At 45.6% G+C, this 21200-nt stretch overlaps 1 protein-coding gene across 1 annotated transcript in view; it reads right to left on the minus strand.

Moving 5' to 3' along the window:
- Positions 1-21200, minus strand: part of LOC135258647 (dedicator of cytokinesis protein 4-like) — a 107765-nt gene that overhangs the window by 67334 nt on the left and 19231 nt on the right. The window contains exons 2-6 of the mRNA XM_064342090.1: positions 5620-5703; positions 2002-2042; positions 1601-1656; positions 733-829; positions 133-281 (exon numbers count right to left, since the gene is read on the minus strand). Of these exons, the coding sequence (XP_064198160.1) occupies positions 133-281; positions 733-829; positions 1601-1656; positions 2002-2042; positions 5620-5703 (427 nt within the window). The remainder of the gene's footprint in view (positions 1-132; positions 282-732; positions 830-1600; positions 1657-2001; positions 2043-5619; positions 5704-21200) is intronic.

The raw sequence follows: 21200 nt of genomic DNA on the forward strand, positions 1-21200 counted from the left end.
TCTCACGTTCCCCCTCCCTCTCTCTTGCTCACTCACTCCGCCACTCCACATATATTCACTCACTTTCTGACTCTCTCCCCTCTTTTTCTCTCTCACTTTCTCCCCCTCCCTCCCTCTCTCTCTCTCACTCACTCGTTTCCCCAGTCCAGGCGGGCGGTGATGTGCTGCTTGACGTCCTTCATGCGGTCGTGGGTCAGGTGACCCACAAGCACCTGCCGCCGCAGGTCCAGGATCTCGTTCATCACGTGCCAGAGCCGATGGAACAGGTCTCCCTCGCTCTTCTACAGAAAAGAGAGAGAGAACGCCATGTCATAAAGTACCATAGAGAGAGGTGCCTACACACACACACACACACACACAGGTGCGCACATACACACACACACAAGTCCACACACACACACAAACACACACTCAAACGCACATTATTCTATATTATACCTAGGGAATTGCTGCTAAGTCTGGACCATGGTGTGTGTGTGTGTGTGTGTGTGAGTTAGTGAGTGTGTGCGTGTGTGTGTGCTCATTTGTGTGTGTGTGTGAGTTAGTGAGTGTGTGCGTGTGTGTGTGCTCGTGTGTATATGTGTGCGTGTGTGTATGTGTGTGTGCTCGTGTGTGTATATGTGTGTGTGTGTGTGAGTGTGTGAGTGTGTGTGTATGTGTGTGCGTGTGTATATGTGTGTGTGCTCGTGTGTGTGTGTGTGTGAGTGCACGCGCGCAGAGAGCAGTGTTTACCACATAAAGCTGCTTCCACATGGTTCCCCAGTCTCTCAAGGTCGATGTCATCTCCGTGATGACAGAGTCTTCGGTGGGAATGACGGTCTCAAACTGTCTGTGAGACAAACGCAAACAACGGCACCTGTTTTCACCCCTCTATGAACACACAACCACCAGGCCCCACCCCCCACACACAGACAGCACTACAATAAATATCACAGCAAAAATAAACCAGGACTAAACACAGAGAGGCCGCTCAGTTTCATCTATGATATCGTACACCAGCAGGTAATGTGCACCCTTAAGCGCCTGTAGAACCACTTAGATTCTGTGGATTCTGTTATTTAACCTAATGGTATTCTGATGACGTTATCTGTTGCGGTTTCTTTACGACCTGAGAACTGAAGGCACTGTCATTAGGTGACTGATGTATAGGCTATATATAGAGGTCCTTCCCCTGTCATATGTTCATGTTAAAGAAAGCTTGAAAGCTTCTGTGCCAAATTCTCAAATACAAAGTCATTGCTAATGAGAATTGAAGGCTTTCTTTGGTATGTAGTTTCCTTTTCTGATTTTATTTGCGTGAATAATCTTTTGAGTATTGTTTCCCTCATAAACCTAATTTAACATAATCTAAAGAAGTCATGTCTATAATTCAACAATGCTGACGTTGTTTCTCATGAAATAACCTCACTGTTCTTCAGCAATGCAGAAGAATTAAAATGTTAGACACGGAATCGCCAGGTTCATCCGACTTGACAGCGAAATCGAACCGCCATGGTGATTAGACGAAACGATCTCATTTTACAGGCGAGAGCCGCGACTTGCTGTTGAATAATCGGTGAATCCTGTCAGCTGTAATCGCAGGACACAAGTCGTTACTAACCCTTTGTTCCGGATGTGAGCGTTTTTCAAGTGAATGTAACTTGAAGGGAAAATACCCTGTGGGAAAGGCAAACAAGGAGACAAACATGCCATTAGACCACTGTACTGATCTGTATGGTGTAGTACTGCAATCATGTACAATCTGTCAGAATACACAAAATACGTATATTGTGAAGACAGTAAATGTTTCATTGGTAATCAAGCACATAGACGCGTGTGTGCGTGCCTGCATATGTGCGTTCCAGCCTACTTCCAGACATCTGTGAAATAGTGACTTTCAAAATCTCTGATTTTGAGTCATGTTGTAAGTATAGGTTCACAGTGACATAGGAATTAGATCCCCTTTTAATTAAAATTTAAAACAGCTTCTAAGAACATTAGCAATAAAGAATATACACCCACCTTAGCATTAGGATTCTTGAGAATGAACCCTCTGTACCACCCTGCAGAGACAAGAATGATAGTTTAAGCACAGTGCTCTGGTTCCACTGTTGTCCTTTCTTTACTTTATCTTTACTGTATTTATCATGAGCGTGAGGGTTAATAATAACATGTACATACATGTGCATACATGAAAGATAAATTTTGCCAGAATAATTTTATTGGCACTAAAGAATCAAAGGATAATAGTAATAATAATAATAATAATGTTATTATTCTTATTATTAATGCCTGATCAGTAACCATGGGATCTGCCACCTTGCCCTCCTAGCCTGGCACAGGAAAAAAATGACCTTAATTCTGGGTTTTCGGTTCTCTTATTAAAATGACAGGCCAGTAAACAACCCAGTTATAACCAGCACATCAGCTTTAAGAACAACTCTATAACAAACACCTCAATACACCACTCTGCAGCCTGCACCACCAAGGGCAAACGCAAAAGGCAAGATGTCTAAACGTCTTTATTTCAGCACATGGCACATGCCATTTTGCCATGATATTCGCTCAGAGGCCACGAAGTGGGCACAAAAACCAACACCCATTAGCGCGCATCTGACAGCAAGGACCTGCTTCCATCAGCAGCTGAACAAGCTGCAGATGAGAAACGCTAGCATTCAACCTTCTAACCGCTCAGTAAAATGAGAATGCTTTTGTGGAATACTGCTACTGTATTAACATTTTAGGAACTTAATGTCAAGACTCTCTTAACTTATACAGCTTACATTCTTCTACATACAATACATTCAAGGTTGAATATCCGGGTTAAGCACATTCTTTGACTGTAAATGCAGGACCACAACAAGGCCAGAAATCCTGCAGTTAAGTACCTCTGCTCAAGCAGAAGCAGTGCCCCAGCTGGGAATTGAACTTGCATGCCCAGTACACTAACATCACTAAGCATCCACTAGAAAAAAAATGATTGACTTATCAAGCGAGGGGGAGAGCTCGCTTTATTATAGGAAGGATGCGAAGGAAGGGTTTGTAAGGACTTAACTGAACATGTAATACGAAATAATAAACACCACGTAGACATGTTTATATGCATGAGAAAATGAGTTATACACATGAAATAATGGCACTGATGTATACGAGATAACTAGTATAAGAGAAGGGGAATTTAGTAAAATGTTAACCTTTCAACCACCAGTTGGCCTCTTGCCATAAACGCAAGCATGATAAAATGATTAAGCCAAGCATATTAAAAAAAAAAGTGAAGATAGTCTGTCAAGGTTTTAAGTCAAACAGATATGATAGCATTTAATTATTCAGCAGATTGAAATATTTACTTTGTTGAGCATTCACACTGAGTTAAGCTGGACCAGACTGTGGTGCAGGGTATGGGGACTCTGGGACTTTTTCCAGGAAAGACAAAGGCCCTTGGAGACACTTCACGTGTGGCTTAAGCAAGCTGGCTGTAAACTGTCCACATGCTTAGATCACAGAAACCATGTAATCCCGCCCAGCATGACATCACACTCGTTCAGTGACATCACACCCTGCCTCAGACAAATCTGTCAAATCTAACACTCCATGAGGTTTAGTCCACATGCTGCCAACGTTTCCTCCCTCAGCACAAAAATAGGGATGACTGTTCATCTTGATCACACATGCATTTTTAAATTCAAGAATTTTGATCATATAATTGGCCAGGAATCTCACTCTTTATACATTTCATTCTGACATATTCCATTATGACATATTTCAGCTATATATAAATCGTTATCAGATAATACAAGGTCAGAACTGGGGGTAATACAAACCTAGATAGGGATAATACAGGTCTTTCAACATCAAATGTGCCTATTGATTTGTGCAGGGTCTGGAGGAATTCTGTTTCAGCATCCCGCAATCTGAACCATCAACTGATCCAATTTAAATGAATACACAGGCTCTACTTGGCCTCAATGAAAGCATATTATATGAAGATCGTTACACCAATGTGTGCTTTATGCTCTTCAGATCCATTCTGCACATTTCTACATATGATGAGGGGAGGTAGTTTGCAGGAAGAATAACGGAAATAAACACATTGTCATATCATGCAGACTTTCTATCTCTCTATGTGCATACCCAAAGTATTATCTTTGTTAAGAGCAGGGTTATGATTATTATTATGATTTTTATCATCATTATTTGTATTATTCTCATTACTGGTGAAAGTATGAATGCTTATGATGGCGGTGATGAAAATGACGATGATCATCATTATTACAAAGGAGTATGTATCTATGTACCTGCATCCCAAGAAAAGTAAATAAGAACTTGAGTTCTTGGATGGTGACAGTGCTGGTTGGTTTCAAAAGTGTTTCAGCATTTTAGCACTTAATTAAGTCTGGCATCTGATTGAACAGGAAACCACAAAACCTGCAGACACTGAAGCCCTCCAAGACTGGAGTTAAACCTGCAAACACTGCAGCCCTCCAAGACTGGATTTAAACCTGCCAAAACTGCGGCCCTCCAGGACTGGAGTTAAACCTGCCAAAACTGCGGCCCTCCAGGACTGGAGTTAAACCTGCAGACACTGCGGCCCTCCAGGACTGGAGTTAAACCTGCAGACACTGCGGCCCTCCAGGACTGCAGTTAAACCTGCAGACATCTAATAAAAATAATGTTTTTCTTATTTGTGGAAAACCAGAACTTCCGCACAAAAAGTGTTAAGACAAGCGCAGCCAGGCCACGAGAATAACAGGAAATGAAAATGTGCACATGCACAAGCAGAGGGAGGACTGTTTCTTCAGAGTGACACTGCAGCGGAAACAGGAAATCCTACGGGCTGCTGGGGTGAAACCCTGCCTTTTTGTGTGAAACCCACCGCCCAGGCCTAGATGGCGGGAATGAGTGATCTGTGCGCTGCCAGCGTAGGTATATGTGCTACATGCTGCAGGAAACAGCTTCACATGAAGACCGAACTGAATAGCTAACTATTCATAGAAGTGTTATGAATAGACAAAAAAACAACTCCCCCAATATACCATACATAATTAAGCCTTAATTAATTATGATTGCGCATGGACGCTATGGACACTACTGTGACACTGTAAGACTGTACAGAATGCAGTGACATGACTTTAAAGCTATTCTATTCATATAGGTGAGCCAATGCGAATCCCCATAATAAACTTCAAACATACGTAATTTAAACTTTGTTGTGGACACTGTCATTAACATTATTTGTTTTTCGAATAATAAATTCGTTTTTTTTTAGACTGTATTTCATGTCATGAGGCATAAAATAGCTATCCACACAATGTGCCTCAAAAAAGAGCAACAGAAAATCTGAACGAAATTAGAATTTTCTACTTGCGTGTAATGTGTTGTGCGGCTTACGGTCTGAAAATAACCTCTTCCCAGTTCACAGCAAAGAAAAATGTCTCACCGGTCCTCAGAGCTTCCCTACATTCTATTAATTTAAGCCTCACAATCCTGCGATAAGCTAGCATATTTACTGAGTAGCACTTAGCCAACAAAAATGCTATTTAAAAACCCCCAATGTTCATCTATAACGCACACAGCTGCTGAAAGTATACTTTGTTTTTAAGAAGGAACTTGTACGTAAAAGGGAAGAAAACGAGTAGTTACCTTCACATTTCTCCAATATCTGCACCGTGTCACCAATCTCCAGTGGTAAGCCATGTTGAACAGTCCCCCGAAAGCTTGCCAGCACTGCAAGACAAAAGGTACACCTGTAATTCCCGCTGAACAAAACGTGAGTTTACAATATTGCACATTACAATGCTTGCCACTATCTCGCTGCCCTGTAAGGTTATTGAAGTTTTATGGTCATTAATTCCATATATAAAGATTTAAAGATTTGTGGAAATCTTGTCTGTTCAGAAAAAGGTCATTGGAAGCTTGGTACAGCTGGAAGGGAAACGCAGACTGGAGAATAAGAGGTCGCATTTCCTGTTCTGAAGATGATCCGCCATCAAAACAGGCCCTGAAAGAAGCTCTCAAATCTACTCCCAGAATGCAACTCGCACTCACTCCAGTCCTATTTCTGGGTTGCAAAGTATGAGAATGGAAGTGTTTTTTTTTTTTTTTTGCCATTTGCCAAGGGCTGGGAAATTGCCCGGAGCAACTGAAAGGCTTTAGCACACTCATTAGATTCATTTGTGGCATTACACTCGGTTGCTAAAACACGGCGGTAAGCTCTGATCTCTAAAGTAATCGGGGTATATTAAAAAAAAAGCAGTGGAGATGATGCAGCTCCAGCAAAGCTGCACAGATGACACAGTGACCCAGAACCATATGATCCTGCAAGCCCATCTGCCCATGTGTCACTCTGAACCGTGTCAGAAGCAGAAGCGAAATCAGACACTCCGGATGACTTCCTGTGATGTCACAATACTGACTTGATCCCATCCATATGTGTAATGTGCTTTGACTTTGCAATTTCACTTCTTAATACATGAATAATAAATATGTAAAATGCATGGAACAATTTTAGCTGCAAAATGGAAAATTATTCAGCCTGAAGTTAATTTCTACCACGGAAAAAAATTTGCCCGGGCAATCTGCTTGTGTGTTTGCTAACAGCAGTGGAACGCTGCCAAAGGTACTGGCACTCAAAAGGTGATTTTGTTTCTTCTCAAGAAAGAGATTCACAGAAATGCAGTGCAAAAGGTCAGTGTGAAAACATACACACAGAAATACACAAACATGTACCTACGATTTCACACAAACACACACGCAGGCTCACACAAACACGCATGCATATGCATGCACACACTTACATGCCTGCATAAAAACACATACCACACATACACACACACACACACACACACACACAAGCACATTTGTGCACACACACACACACACCCTGTTCATTCCCATCTGGCCTCACCAGGTTAACACAGTTTACACACCACACCCACTGAGCACACCACAGACAGCTCCTCTTCAGCATCCCTGATCGCTGGCCCTTAAAGTCCGTCCTGCGCTCCTAATCCGAAAGCTCAGTAGCAGCGGAATAAGTTTGAGGGGGAGGGTTAGATTAGCCCGCCGTACGGAGAGACATTCAGGAAGATTACTGTCGCTTTAAGCCGCCACTTGAGGCTGAGCACTGCCGTCGCTGGTTCATATTGAGTACAGTAAGCCTCTTACCCAGGAGGGATGTGTCCGAAGCCTGGGGCGTCGGGCCTTAAAGGTCGCCCATGCAAACCGGCTCCATCTTCACGGAAAAGCAACAAGTGAAAGCTCTTAAATCCAAATACCAAATAAATCCTAAATACAAATTGGTATCATGAATAATGGGTAGTGGGAGTAAAATGACTTTGTTTGCCTGTTTTCCTCCTCTATTTGCTTTTTAATGAGCAAGAAAATTGCAATTGATATGTTCTCTAAAGGTTTTTTTTATAAACACTAGATTTGAAATGCCTTACAACATTCAAGAAATGTTGATGCAATTGTTATTAACCTACAACCTACTACACGACAGCTTGTTGATTGAAAACACACACACACACACGCAATGCCAATAGCAATTACATAACAATGGCTACTGAACTTCCTGGGTTTTTGAAAAACAAACAGTTATGTACTTAACCTAAGGGCAAAGGAGTGAGAAGTGCTTTTACCTTTACTTTAGACAGCCCTTCTCTCGTTTTCATTGTGACAGACAATGAAACTAATGATACTCAGCTTCAATAATACTCATGCATTATTCATAGCCTAATTAGCATGTAAATTTCTGGATCTTGATAGGAGGTCGGTTGACCCTTCTGCCAAATAAATATGAATTATTTATATTGGGGGGGGTGTTATGAAGTCAAACTCTACATGTTACAAAACACACAGAGGTTTATAACGTACAGAGAAAATGGGAATACTTCATGCTACCTTTGAAGTAGAAGTTTACAAACAATGAATTAGCAATAAGTGGTATTGTGAAATACCCTTTGTGTAGTTACATACTGTTGCTTCCTGGTTTTTCCATGTTTACACAGGGGACTTCCCATTTGCATTCAATCCATATCCATCTAAGTATGTTTGGGCTCATTAATGATATATTTAACTTAATAAAATAGACCCTGTGATTAAAATGGAAAGCAATTGCTGGTAATAGTAAGTCTTCAAGACGGGAGTCTTCACAGGGACCGCACTGGAGGAATGCCTCCTCCCCTCCCTGCCCTCCCCCTGATACATCGATTGAGTGGACTTGTGTCAGACGGCACGTTAAGTACAGGCTGATTGATGACGCCTTGTCGGAAGCTCCCCCGGCAATTTGTAACATCTCACCATTCACAATCTTAAAAGATGCTGAGCCCCTCCCCTCGAAATCTGGGATCTGCCATGGAACTGAATTCTGATGTGCACCTGCCCTGGAACACAGGCACTGCAGCTGGCCCCTGACCAACAGACACTGGCTAGCGTTACTGTACTCTCACGCCATTGGCCAATTTGATCAAAGTGACTACAATGTGAATCCGCAGTGGATTGGTTTACTGCTGAAAATGAGGAATTGGAGATAGGTCGTCAATACAAAAAATGTAAAAAAATAATAATAAATCCCCCAAAACCAATAATATGAAATGGACAAAATATGGACATGAATAAATCAATGGCCTTAATGTAAGTGCTAATTTTATTCTTCACACTAGCCCTCGCACACCGTGGACTTACTGAAAAAGCAGCACTTCTTTTTTTGTAGCTATCATTAGCAGCCCCGCTTGTTTTGTCTGTTGCTAAGGAAATGTTGGCGCTCTCTGTGCCAGCAGAGGAAGAGAACAAGAATAGGAGCACGAGACAAAGAAAAAGGCTCCATCTGAGGTTAAAGAGGCCCGTTTGTCCTAAATGTCCGTGTCTCGGTGGTGAGATATTTAGCAGACGCTCTTATCCAGAGCTACTTGCACAGATTACTTTTTAACACACAGGCTCCGTTTATACAGCTGGATAGTTGCTCAGACAATTCATGCGCGTTCCTCAGTGGAACAGCAGCAGTCTCTCACCTAGAAATCGAATCAGCAGCCTCCTGAGTTGCGAGCCCAGCTCCCCAGCCATTAGACCAGGCTGCCATAATGTATGGCCTGATAACCTGTATTTAATTTCCAGTTCAAATACTTCCACCCTCTGTGGCATACGCACAATCTTTCCCATTTTCTGTGTATTCATTGCCTTCTTGGCCAATCTAAATGAAGAGAAAATGAATGTTGGGCTACCATACGACTGGACTATGGACCTCCCGTAGACTCGCAGGCCAGCCCACAGATATGTATCTCTGCTTTAGCAATATCAATACCTCGGTCAAATGACTTCAAGGGTAATGCGTGATACACGTTGCCAGAGAGGTGATCATAGCCAAGAAGAAATCCCGGGCAAAGAGACGGCAGTATCCCTCCGCTGAAAATTCCAGCTAAAACCAGCTGGGAGTCTAAGCTGGTTTAAGTCTTTCGACACATCTAGCTGGTCTATGGCTGGTCAAGGTTGGTCTCTAGCTGGACAAAGCTGGTTAAAGTTGGTTAAACCATTAGAGTTAGCTGGTGGTCAAACTAGTGGACTAGCTGACTATCTAGGTTGGTCAGTTGGTGAACAGATGGTTGACCAGCTAGAAGCATCAAAAACCCAGATTAAACTAGCATGACCAGCTTAGGCTGGAATTCTCAGCATGGCTGTCTGTCAGATCTCCCACTAAGCATGAAGAATTCACCTGGACTCTCTTTGCACTATAAAATTCAGCAATTAAATAACACCATAAAATACTACAGTATCACTTAGAATGACAGGATTAAGGCTGATTAGCCATCTAATTAATACCAGCTTGTTCTGCAGACTCTTAACGTGGGGAATTAAAGGGGCATGGAACCATTTCAAAGCTGTTGTCTTTACAGAGAATCCAGATCAAACGTAATGTCAGTTCAACTGTGGTCCACGTTCACGACTGAACAACACATAATTTAAATATCTAACTGAACCAGTTTGCTTTGCAATTATTCATAATATCGAACCCAGGGCAATTTTACGCCTATTTCATACGGCCAGTCGAGTGGTTGAACCCATTACTTCCAAATATTAAAGTGCCATGAAGCATTTGTTCCTCTCGGGGAAAGTGAACAAATAGTCCATGCACACCTTCAGATATGAGCGGGAAATCACGGTATTTTCCCATTTTTCACCACGTCAATCACACAGAGCGACTGTGAATTGTCATGTGCACAGGCGCAGAAATCACACTGTTCGAACACACAGGTGTAAATTAGTTCTTCAGGTAAATTCCACACTGACATCAAAAATATCTTTTTTTTTTACACAGAGAGCTGTCTATGTGAGGTACAGCTTTCCTGGTATTGTAGTAGATGGCAGAGGAACCTAAGGGCATTCATGACCTGGTTTGACGCAGTGCTGGACCCAGCCCAGAAGGGAAGGATGGCCTATTCTCATCATTACGTGGTCATATGTTTGCATGTAAATTGAGAAGATCTGGCCATTAAGATGCGTAAAGATGCAACACCAGTCCAAGATATCTGACGGGCTGTCTCTTATATAGCAGAGGGGTTCGCAAAGTACCGCTGAACTCGGGCAGAAATGCCTTTCAGCGGGTTGATTGATGGGAGGAGGATTGACCCGCCTCAAATGGCGCTGTCGTCCCAGAACGCACTGCAGCGACGCCGGAGCCTGACTGCCTGAGACCTTACCCACGATGCAATCAGGACGGCCCACAGCACGGGTGAACTCAATCTATCCCCCTGCCGAAGGGAGACTCAGAAAAACTGCTGGCCGGCTTTCACCTCCTCTTTTTCAATCACGCGCTCTCAAAAGGGATTGTGGATCCTGACAATACGCCCGGGAAGAAATAGTGTTTTTTTTTCAGGAACTCGTTAATCATTAAAGATAGGCTCAATATTTTTCTTTTTTTTTGTTAAAGATAACCCAATAAAATTTAAAACCATCTATGTAATATGGGACCCTGTTCCCAATGATGCTGATGGTATCACCACAGACAAACCGCATAGCAATGGCAGATAACACACCCAGACCCGAACACTAACCTCTGGCCGGTTCTTTGGGTTACCCACCCCCGCTTCTCTGAGCTGACGGGCTACGGAGAGGGAGCCATGCTCCAAGCTCCGCAAACATTTCATGCAGGAGTGCATGCTGGGACATGGACAGGATCTCTCACTCTTCGCCAGCGCATCTTCGGGACCGTTTAAAATGCGGATCTCTGAGGTGTTGGACCGACGGCCAAACGCAGCCGCGGCCAGGTCATCTGGAGAAACAATAACCCCGGGCACATCCACGGCCCGAAACCGCGTCTCAACGGGATCAGGTACCGAAAGCCCCATCAGCAAAGGCTCCTGCCTTCTCATCCTTCCAAAATCAGATACCTCCAGCCACACTGGAAAAAAGGTCCAGACCTGCAGCCTAACTTTCCACTACATTTTAAACCCGTTACTTGGCTGACTGGGAAACATCTCTGAGTATGAAATATTGAATATACTCCCTATACTATTATACTATGAGTACTGAAAATACTCCCTTTCCACACTTTGGCTGCTTTGTATTGCTTTTATTCACATCAATTATGTATTCCACTGTCGCACAAATGTGGCTGACATTCTGACTGATATACGGCCAATATTAATTAAATAACTTACGAATACGCATTACATAAATAGCCTATGAACGCACATGACTATTCATTGACACACGTTACACACTTCAGTTTCTTCATATTAGTGCCAGAATAAGTGTGAGTTTAAAACAATGCAGCACCGTGGTGGCGTATGATTTTACAAACGGGAAAGGTATAGAAGGCAAACAGAAAAAAGCAGCGTATGGAAAACAAGGAAATCTTCCAGCACTTTACATTTCCATAGTCATAAATCAGATAGACTGTAGACCTGCTTACTAAACATGGAAGAGGGAAATACAAAATACCCTGAAGATTCGGTAGAGAAAAAAATTTATTTGATTTATGTGCATTTAATAGTTAATGTGGGCCAAACTGCCTAATATGGCCATGACATCCTGCTCATTTTGACCCCTGACCTCCTGCTCTGCTCTCTCAGGGGCAGTAGCCAGCATCACGGCTACGAAGCCCCTCTGCTGTGTAAGGGGTGTGAGTTTGCACAGACCCCGAAAAGAACATCACCCCTGCGGCACCTGGAGATTGCCATCTCGTAGAATCCATTTCTTTTTTCTCTCGAAGGGACAGCGGGACGGTCTGCCCTCCTTCTGTCTTGCGTCACTCGGGGTGTGGAAAGCAGAGGGAGGCGACAGACAGAGAAGTGCCCACAACCGAGAAACTGCCACGGCGGGGGGGCCGGAACCCCGGCTCGCGCGGGGTGTGGGGGGTGGGGGAGGAGGCAAGAGCTGGCATATGGTCGGAGGTGCCGGCCGGCCCGCAGACCGCTCCTCACGTCTCGCTGGTCTCCCATAATTCAAACGCGCGAGATAAAAGACGCTGGAGAGTTCCCAGCGTACGGCGCAAGACTGTGAAATCGCTGTTGGAAACCAGACAAGCGAGCCAGCCGCAGCACTGTCAAGCTTACTTACTTCCCTTCTGCAGACTCTTGATCTCTGAATTACCCTCATGGGACTGTATTACAGTAGTTGAATTCGATTTGCATAACACAAATTGCTTTTGTATAGACCTATTCCTTTGGATGGTCGTTGCAGATGTTTAATACACTTTTCACTGTCAGGTTGCATTGGTGCGGGGTATTTTTACTGACTGCAAGACTCACTAACAGTGAGTAGCTTCATTAGGTGTCCTTCGCACCGTTACAGTATTGACAGTTTAGAATGGTGTATATGGCTATTCTTTTTGTTGAGGTCCAAACTCACTGTGAAACCCATTCAGACGGAGCCAGCATGTGAATTCGGAGGAGGTGGGGCGGGACACAACCCAAAAACACGGGGCGCTCCGAGTCCCCCTCTCCGAGACGGATTGCTTCAGCAGACAGCCCGCTACAACATTTCCCAAACTCATTTCCTCTCGGATTCGCCCGCCGTGAGGTATCTGGGAGCGGAAAACGGACGCCTCGCGCACGCGCGCTCCTCGCGCCCATCGTCCCGGAGCGTCCTCCGCCGCCAGCCTCGCAGCAGGAGTACCGCAGAGATCCCGCGGGGGTACGAGGGCTCTGTTCGCAAAAAAGCCGAGAGCGCGCGAGTGGGAGGTTAAATCGGAGCTGCATCTGCCCCTTTGTTTCAGCATAAAAAATTAGAGGACCGACTTCCACCCTCGCGCGCGGCTCTCCGAATCTAATTACCTCTCTGGTTCCCCGATCTTCCCACTGCGCTCAGTGTGGGAGGTGTGATTTATTACGTCCCCACGCGAGAGCGGGCCCTCCAAATTTAAATACCAAACGCTCGCAGGGTCACGAAAAACTAACAACAGGAGAAGAGGTGCGGCACTTTTGTGGTTCCAAACAAAGATGCGAGGGCATAACAAATGCGACAGCGCTCTGCGGTGCTAAGCTGCAAAGTTTTAACCAGAATATATGTTGATCGTCGCGGAAAAACAACAGGCAAAGTTTCGCTGCTACCTCAAAATGCACAACGGCGGTGCTAGGTTACCTGTAAATAAATAAATAAATGTAACCTGGGCTGACAGACCACCGGAGCCCCTAACTGGATGTGCATTTCCATATTTCGGTAATTGAGAACAAGGAAATCCCATCGGTAGCCTACAGAACTGCAAACCTCAGACCTCAGAGGCTTCAAAACAATGAAGCATCTTTGCTATGCGTCTGTAGCACAGGGGCGTAAAAACCGCCTTTGGTGTTAGGCAGCAGAATGTGAGTGAGGTGTGGTAGGTACCTGCCTTTGCAAACCACAAACTCATCCATATTAGATTTAACCCCCCCCCCCCCCCCCCCCGTTCCTTCCGTCTCTGACAGACTGATAAAGAGAAAAGCAGACCGCTGCACGTTCTGACGTCCTTTCTCCCGGCGCGTTTCGGCTGGCCGTCAACGTTCCCCCCGCTGAAGGACGGACTCTCTGGCGTTTCGCGGTAACGAGAGGACGTGCGAGAACCCGACCAGCAGCCGCGCGGGACCGAGATGAAAGGGGGGCGGGGGCTACGCGGCTGACGCCGTTTAGCGTCGGGGGCACCGTGCTAACGAGCGTGCCGCGTCGGTTGTGAACCAGGGGGGACAACCGTAGCCAAAGGCCGTGTTGCCAAAGACTCCCCCCCCCTCCCCTCCCCTTCAGAAGAAATGTATATGCCTCAGGCTACGACTCACCAGGGAGCAGACAATCCGCTCATAAAACCCAACGAGACATTCTAAGAGGGATGCCTGGCAACGGTTGCTGGAGGACATCTTTCTGAAAATGATGATGTCAGTGCAGGATGGGAGAGAGAGTGGGGGGTGAGGGTATGTCTGGGATGCTGGGATATGTCACCTCTTACATATACCAGTAAAAGATGAGACATCGCCTCATACATACTGGGATAAAATACTTCACAGTCACAATCTCTTGACATACATGGTGTATGAATATACTGAATTTCCCCTACCAGCTACTAGAATACAGTAAATCATCGACCTTGCATAATTTTATTTTATTTTTTACTTCTTTAAAAATTTAAACCCTCTCAGTTTCAAAGCCAAATGTCTACGGTGTGACAGATGTTGAATAGGATCCAACTTCTTCACAGAATCCACTGAACCGCTAAGGCCATACGGTTTGCTTACGGGCACAAAATGTCCGAAGGTTTCGCAGGCATGACAAGTCTCTGAGACCCTCGGCCGTTACTGAACCGCGGATCTCCTCCTCAGCGGCCTCGCGTCACAGCAGGGGAGGGCCAACGAGCCGAACCCGAGGCTAGCGCGGTAGCGCTACTTTATCTGATTAGCGCTGGCCGCTTCTTGGGGGAAACATTAAGGGCAGATAGCGGACAACGAAGCCGTATCCGTTTAAATACACTCGCCCTCAGGCCAAAAGGTCTTCAGTAGCTATTATAATATTTTTCATTTTGCCATTGACTTTTTAAGTCAAAAGCTGTGCCAGAGATCAGAAAACGCACAAACAAGTTAGTGGCTTCGAATGGATTTTATTAATGTGCGTGGGACATGTAGTTGTTAATGTGCACAGGAAATGCAGTCATTGCTAACAGGCACAGGACACACAGCCATTACTAATGCATGCAGGAAATGCAGATGTCAATGCACACAAGAAATAATCGTTGTTCAGGTGCACAGGAAACAGTCAGTTATCATTTAGAGGAAACGCAGTTGTTAACCTACACAGGCAACACAGTCCCTGATAACCTGCGCTAGGCTCAGCAGATAAGGTGCGTGAGGCACAGCAGCATCCCTGGCCCCTCCCAAATCCCGTCCGGAGGGACACAAACGTGTCCGGGTTCATCCTCATTATAGCCGGTTTTTTATTGTTATTTTCTTTTTTGCAAAGAAGGAGTTGACTAGAGCATGAAAAATAGGGGAACAAACTCAAATCTGCTGGGCAAGCTGGCTCACACTCTGAGGGCGGAGTCTCCCGGGAGGCTGAGAAAAGGCAGCTCCGGCTCCTTAAAACGCCGGCAGGGTGTGGCTAACGGGCTGTGGCTAACGGCCTGACTGTGACTAAAGCCGAACTGCAGCTCCGCTGACCGTGCGGCGGAAAGGGCGCGTTGTGTGACGCACAGCTGGTGGTGGACTTGGTTTGGGTCCAGCAATCGGGTCAGAGGGACACCGGGGTCAGACAGGACTCACTCGGATGCACACTACCGTAAACACGTCCCGCTAGAGTTATCTCTCTCTCTGTCTCTTTCTACCGCTCTCTCTGTCTGTCTCTCTCTTTCCATCACACTGTCTCTGTGTCTGTATCTCCCTGTCACTGCCCCCTCTCTCTCTTTTTCCCATTCCTTCACTCTTCTCTCCCACTATCTCTCCTCTCGCCACCCCTCTCTCTCTTTCCTCTCTTTCTTCTTTCTGTCACACCACCCCGCCCATCCTTCTTCTCCCTCTCTGAGGACACCTCCACAATAGATGCCTTAAGAAGCACCGGGCTGCACATACTCTGTTTGCATCTCCAGAATTAATGAAGTTCTCCATTAAGATTCTGCAAGACCCCCTCCCAAACACACATAGACACACACACAAAGATGCGCACACATGCACACACACACATCACAATGTGAAGGCTAGCCTAACAGAAAAAAAATTCTCAGATAGCCATGCGCACACAGACAACTCATCCATACAAACTGACCTACCAGTCAGCGCTAACCGTAGCTAGCTCCGTAGATGCACTACCTCAAAACTGATTTAAGGGAAGGCTTGAAAATATAAGGCTCAGTCATGCGTAAGCCAAAACAAGTGAGCATGTCTGTCATCTAAACGAGACAGCTGGCTGCAGACTACAAGATGTGCTGTACATTAAACACTTTTCTGGGTATATCTGAGACATTTTTATGGGTTTTTAATTTGTTTTTGTTTTTTTGGGAAGATTTTCCTGTCCAGTTTCCTCATCCTTAAGGAAATTAATACATTGACATATGCATAGCAGTACAATTTTGGATATTAGCATTTATCAAGCAGCTTTAGCTAAAACGTTAATAAAAGAATGTCCATTTAACGTGGCTAAAAACCGTCTGATTCCATTGTTGTCATAAGCAACAATCAAATCAGTGCCATCAAAGAGATGTATGCCACTATACCCATAGCGCATGCTTGTTTCCTGAATCAACAGTGGAGTTTGGAATGGAGAGCGCTGAAGGGATACAGTTTGCCATTCCAAAGTGGGAGGAGAAAGGGTTAAAAAAAGCATTTAAATATATAATAATACGACGCCATTTCCATGACGAAGGGCCAGGCAGGCCACAGTCTCACCGTAGAGCTCAGGGACACACGACACTATTGGGCGTTCATTGCGGGGAATTTGCAATCTGCTGCTCAGGACTGGGAGAGCTAATTATGCAATAAAAGCCCGTCTGACTGACAGTGGCCCGACACAAATTTAACAGTTTAGCAGCACCAGGGGCATGTGCGAAACCACACCACGGGGTGCAGGGGGGGGGGGGCGGCAGCTCCACGGGAGGGCGTCAAACTTCGGCCAATCAGAATGCGGGGACAGACTGGCTGAAGGACCTGCCAAATCCAGACATTACAGGGACGATATCCCTGATCAAACAGGGGGTGTAGTCCAATATGCAAAATCCTTGGGCCTCTGGAATTTCAGTTGAGAACTGTGGCACCACCAATTAAACATGGGAGTCCACCAATTATCAACAAGCATGTGAGTATATACTCGGGTATGACCGAGTGCCACATACTCCTTAATTAAGTTCACAAGTGCAGTTTGGGAGGGCAGAAGATCTAGCAAATTGGCTAACAGCTCTGACATTTATCTGTCCTTTCATGTACGTTGCAGACCATGTCAACCGCAGACAAAAGCAGAACAAGCAGATGTTGCAGTGATGGTCTGATTACCAGGTTTCTGTGGAAACAGTGAACACCAGGCTCCAGGGTAACCTGAGGTAATTCTCCATCCTTTTCAGGTTCGATGGTGACAGGTTGTTGCTCCCCGCAGCGTCCTGACAGGTTTCAAGTTTAACGGTACAACTCCACAGACAACCATTTGTAACCATCTGGTAAAACACTTGGCGGTGATGTGATATCGTTTCCCGCAAACGTTTGCGCTGCTTTTTTTGGGGGTTTTTTTTTTTTCTCCCTGAGACGAGGAAGAAAAAGCTAAATTTCACCCCGTTTAAATTTGGAGTGTTTTTGTGAGGGGGACTGGGGGAGGTGGTCATGAGGCGGGGGTGGGGTATTATTTCTCTGTTCATTAGTGTGAGTAATAGTTCTACCCACCCACCCAAGGGCAAAGCAAAGAGATAAGGCAAAGGAAAAACATATATACAATTTTTTTTGGGGGGGGGGGGGGTTCCTGGAACTTTGACCCTCCCCTCTGGTCACTCTCCACCCAGTGAAGCACAGCACTAGCTTTTCTGCCACCCTAGGCAAGATTACAGACCAGGAGGGTGGGGTGTGGGAGTGACCGGAGACTGTGGGGGGGGGGGGGGGGTGAGAGAGAGAATGTGGATTTCTATATATTCGTTTCCTCCTTGGCTGGTGCCCTAGGCGGCCACTCTTGTCACCTATGTCTCAACCGACTCTGCACCCACTTAACAGGAAATAAAATTATTTATAAAGGCCAGCACCGCAAAGAGCTCAGCCTGACACCGCTCTGCTACACGACCAAACGAGCTGCATCAGATGCGGCTTTCTGACACCGGAGGTGTGAAAAACCTCACGGCCTACCGCAGGCCATTGGCGCCAGTAATAAAAACACCTTTAGCCTAACTGCAGACTAAAAACAAAAAACAAACACACACACACACAGTGTTTTTTCCCTCGTTAGATTATCGTAAGCATCGTTGAAAAAAACCCTGTATCTCCAAATGTGCCATTTTAAAGACTGATGCATAAAGAGAAAGATTGCATCATCAGTTGTATCACCAGTGTCTCACGGTTCTGTGATTAATAAAGTTTAATTAACATGCAGTGTAACTAAAACTTGCCTCGCCTCTGGCTATGGGGGGAAAAAAAGGATTTACCTGTCACCTGCACATGAGGGCTGGCCTGCTACGTCTCCACACAGTTCAAGACAGACAGCACAAATCTAAATGAAGCGGCTTTGTCATCCTTGATTGAGCAGTTTGGAGCATGCTCCCTTAAAAGGTCACCTTTCGTTGTTTCGAGCACACAGCTATGGTGGGGAGGCCCGCCCAGCCTTGCCCTATGTTACACCAGATGACGGAAGGACATCTGCTCCATTTCAGCGGAGTCAATACACAAAGGTGCAGCCTTCTAACGGACGCGCCGCTACAGTTCAGGGTCTGACCCTCAGCCTGGGGCATTGAACACAACCCCTACAGGCCAGTGACCGCACCACAGTTACCCATCAAACAAATGTAGGTCCACAGCAAGTGGAGGAACATCGTTCACTGTAAAATGCTCACTTCCAAATAAATTCAGACCTTGTTAGGTGAGTTAATTCTGCTGGTCGCCGTGCTCGTCAAAGTGATCCATCTAAGTGAAAATTAGCAGCGAGCCAAAGTGTTTATTAAAATACAATGTAGTCTGAATCCAGGCCACTGTCTTAAGAATCATAATTAATGGCCATACGGTTTTCAGAAAGACAGCCTGTTCTATCTTTATCTCTTCAATGGAGGGCGTGTTCATCCTGAAAGACAGAGAAAAACACACACACACACACCGTCAGTGGGCACGAGAAGCGCTGAGACTAAATTGGGCGAATGTTTAAACTCCCGGGGGAGCCGGTGCCTCCTGCCAGAGAGAGAGAGAGAGAGAGAGAGAGAGCGGCGTGGTTGAGATGCCTCTGGAGCGGAGAGCGCGTTTCGACCGCGAGGCACGCTCTGCCGACCGCGTCCCACGGCCTCGCGGCACCGGGGATTTCGGGGGGGGGGGGGAGGGGGGGGACCAGCGGGATTATGGGTATTTCACACAAACGCGCAAAGGCGTTTTGACATACCCTTCGTTGTTTTCAATGGAGAGAATAGCGCGGGAGCACATAAGCTGTACAGCCAGCACTGCAAAGCCCCTGAGTTCAAACTGTTTGAACGTTCATTTGTGTGCTTAATTATATGGATGTGAACGGCTAATTACTGCTGCTAGAAATGCCTTAACAAGATCCCAGTCAGTCGGCTGGTGGAAAAGTCTGAAGTGCATATTTTTGGTAATAACGCCTACGTTTAGTTTTCATTAAGAATGCTGTATTGATCTTTTATTTATTCAGAGTTCAGGTGGCTATGCCGCATCCTCATAACTCAGCACAAGCTTACAACAGCTGCTTGTAATTAAGTTATTTGTGGAAGTTCTTTTCTGGAAGTTATAGAAAAAGACCACCCACTCTCTCAAGAGTGACAGCATTATTTTAGCTAGTCCCAGAAAAAAGCCGAATGGCTTTTGGTGCCATGCACTTCCCGTGTAGGAGACCCATTAGTCACCCGAGACTTGAGGGCTCATGTCCGAGTTGTAATGTGTAATGTCTAAATCCGGCCATTCACAAAAATACCCATTTATCACGATTTCATTCATTGGACGTGATGTGATGAATTTGGCCCATCTGCACAATCGCTGTCTGACAGAGCTGACTTTAAGTTTACCACTCGGAATCGCACACGCAGAAGACAGCAGAGGTGGGACTCAAGCCAGAGCGGGGGGGGGATTACGCAGGCGGTGGGGGGGGGGTTCAAGGCGCGAGGAGCTAGAGAACCCGTCAGCGCGTCGAGGCCTTGGCAGCGCTAACCCCTGTAGGGAAACGCGGGCCCTCGTACCCTCAGCACGCTCCTCACAGAATTACCAGTGCGGCTCGGGGAGAGAGGAGACTCAGACTCGTCTCGGAGCATATTAATTAGACTCCCGCGGAACGCCAGCCATTACCCATAAGGCTTTCCTTTCCATGCAGAGGTTATTACAAGCATCACACTCCGCAGCAATTACAGCTATTTATCTGGATAACTACGGCACTGGGTGAACTACACCACGGTGTTATAGAAACAATTACTTCTTTTAAAACAACACATTATTTTGTAATTGCTCTTATATGATATGCATGTCCATTGCAACATCATAAAGAAAGAATTAGAAGGACCATTGCCATGGAGAAGCTGAAACTGAATGTGTGGGGGGGAGGGAGGGCTCAAAGAGCCAATGGAAAGCCAGAGAAGCGGTGCCCTGCTAATTCTGACACGGCAGCTACAGACAGCGAGTCAAAGTGGCGGATCTGAGATAAATTATTCATGCCTGGGCCCATACAGGACAAATCAATAGAGAAGCGCGATTAATGGAGTCAAAAAAAAAAAAAAACAGCGCCCCAGTTTCGTCCATTAACTGGGCCAGCGGCAAACGGTTCACACCGCTCCTGGCCGCCTGCAACTTATTAAACGAAACAAACAAAACACAATCCGCAGCGCGAGGAGATTAAGCAGGATCCGCGTTGTTTATTTACATTTTTTCCGCCCCCCCCCCCACCGTTCTCGGAATACGAGGAGAGAGCTGGGAATGCCGAATGAATAAAAGCGATTGTGCTCCCCCCTTTACACATCCCCAGAGGTGATGTAACGCGCAAGTTTAAACGAGCTGCCATCTCTGGTCTCGTTGAACAAACAAGCTCTTAAAACTCCGCGCACACGCGTTTCGTCTCCGAGCAGAAAGAAGCTTTTCGGAAAAAGAAAATGTAACAACTGACCTTTC

Source organism: Anguilla rostrata, chromosome 7, assembly GCF_018555375.3.
Source record: "Anguilla rostrata isolate EN2019 chromosome 7, ASM1855537v3, whole genome shotgun sequence".
NCBI lineage: Eukaryota > Metazoa > Chordata > Actinopteri > Anguilliformes > Anguillidae > Anguilla > Anguilla rostrata.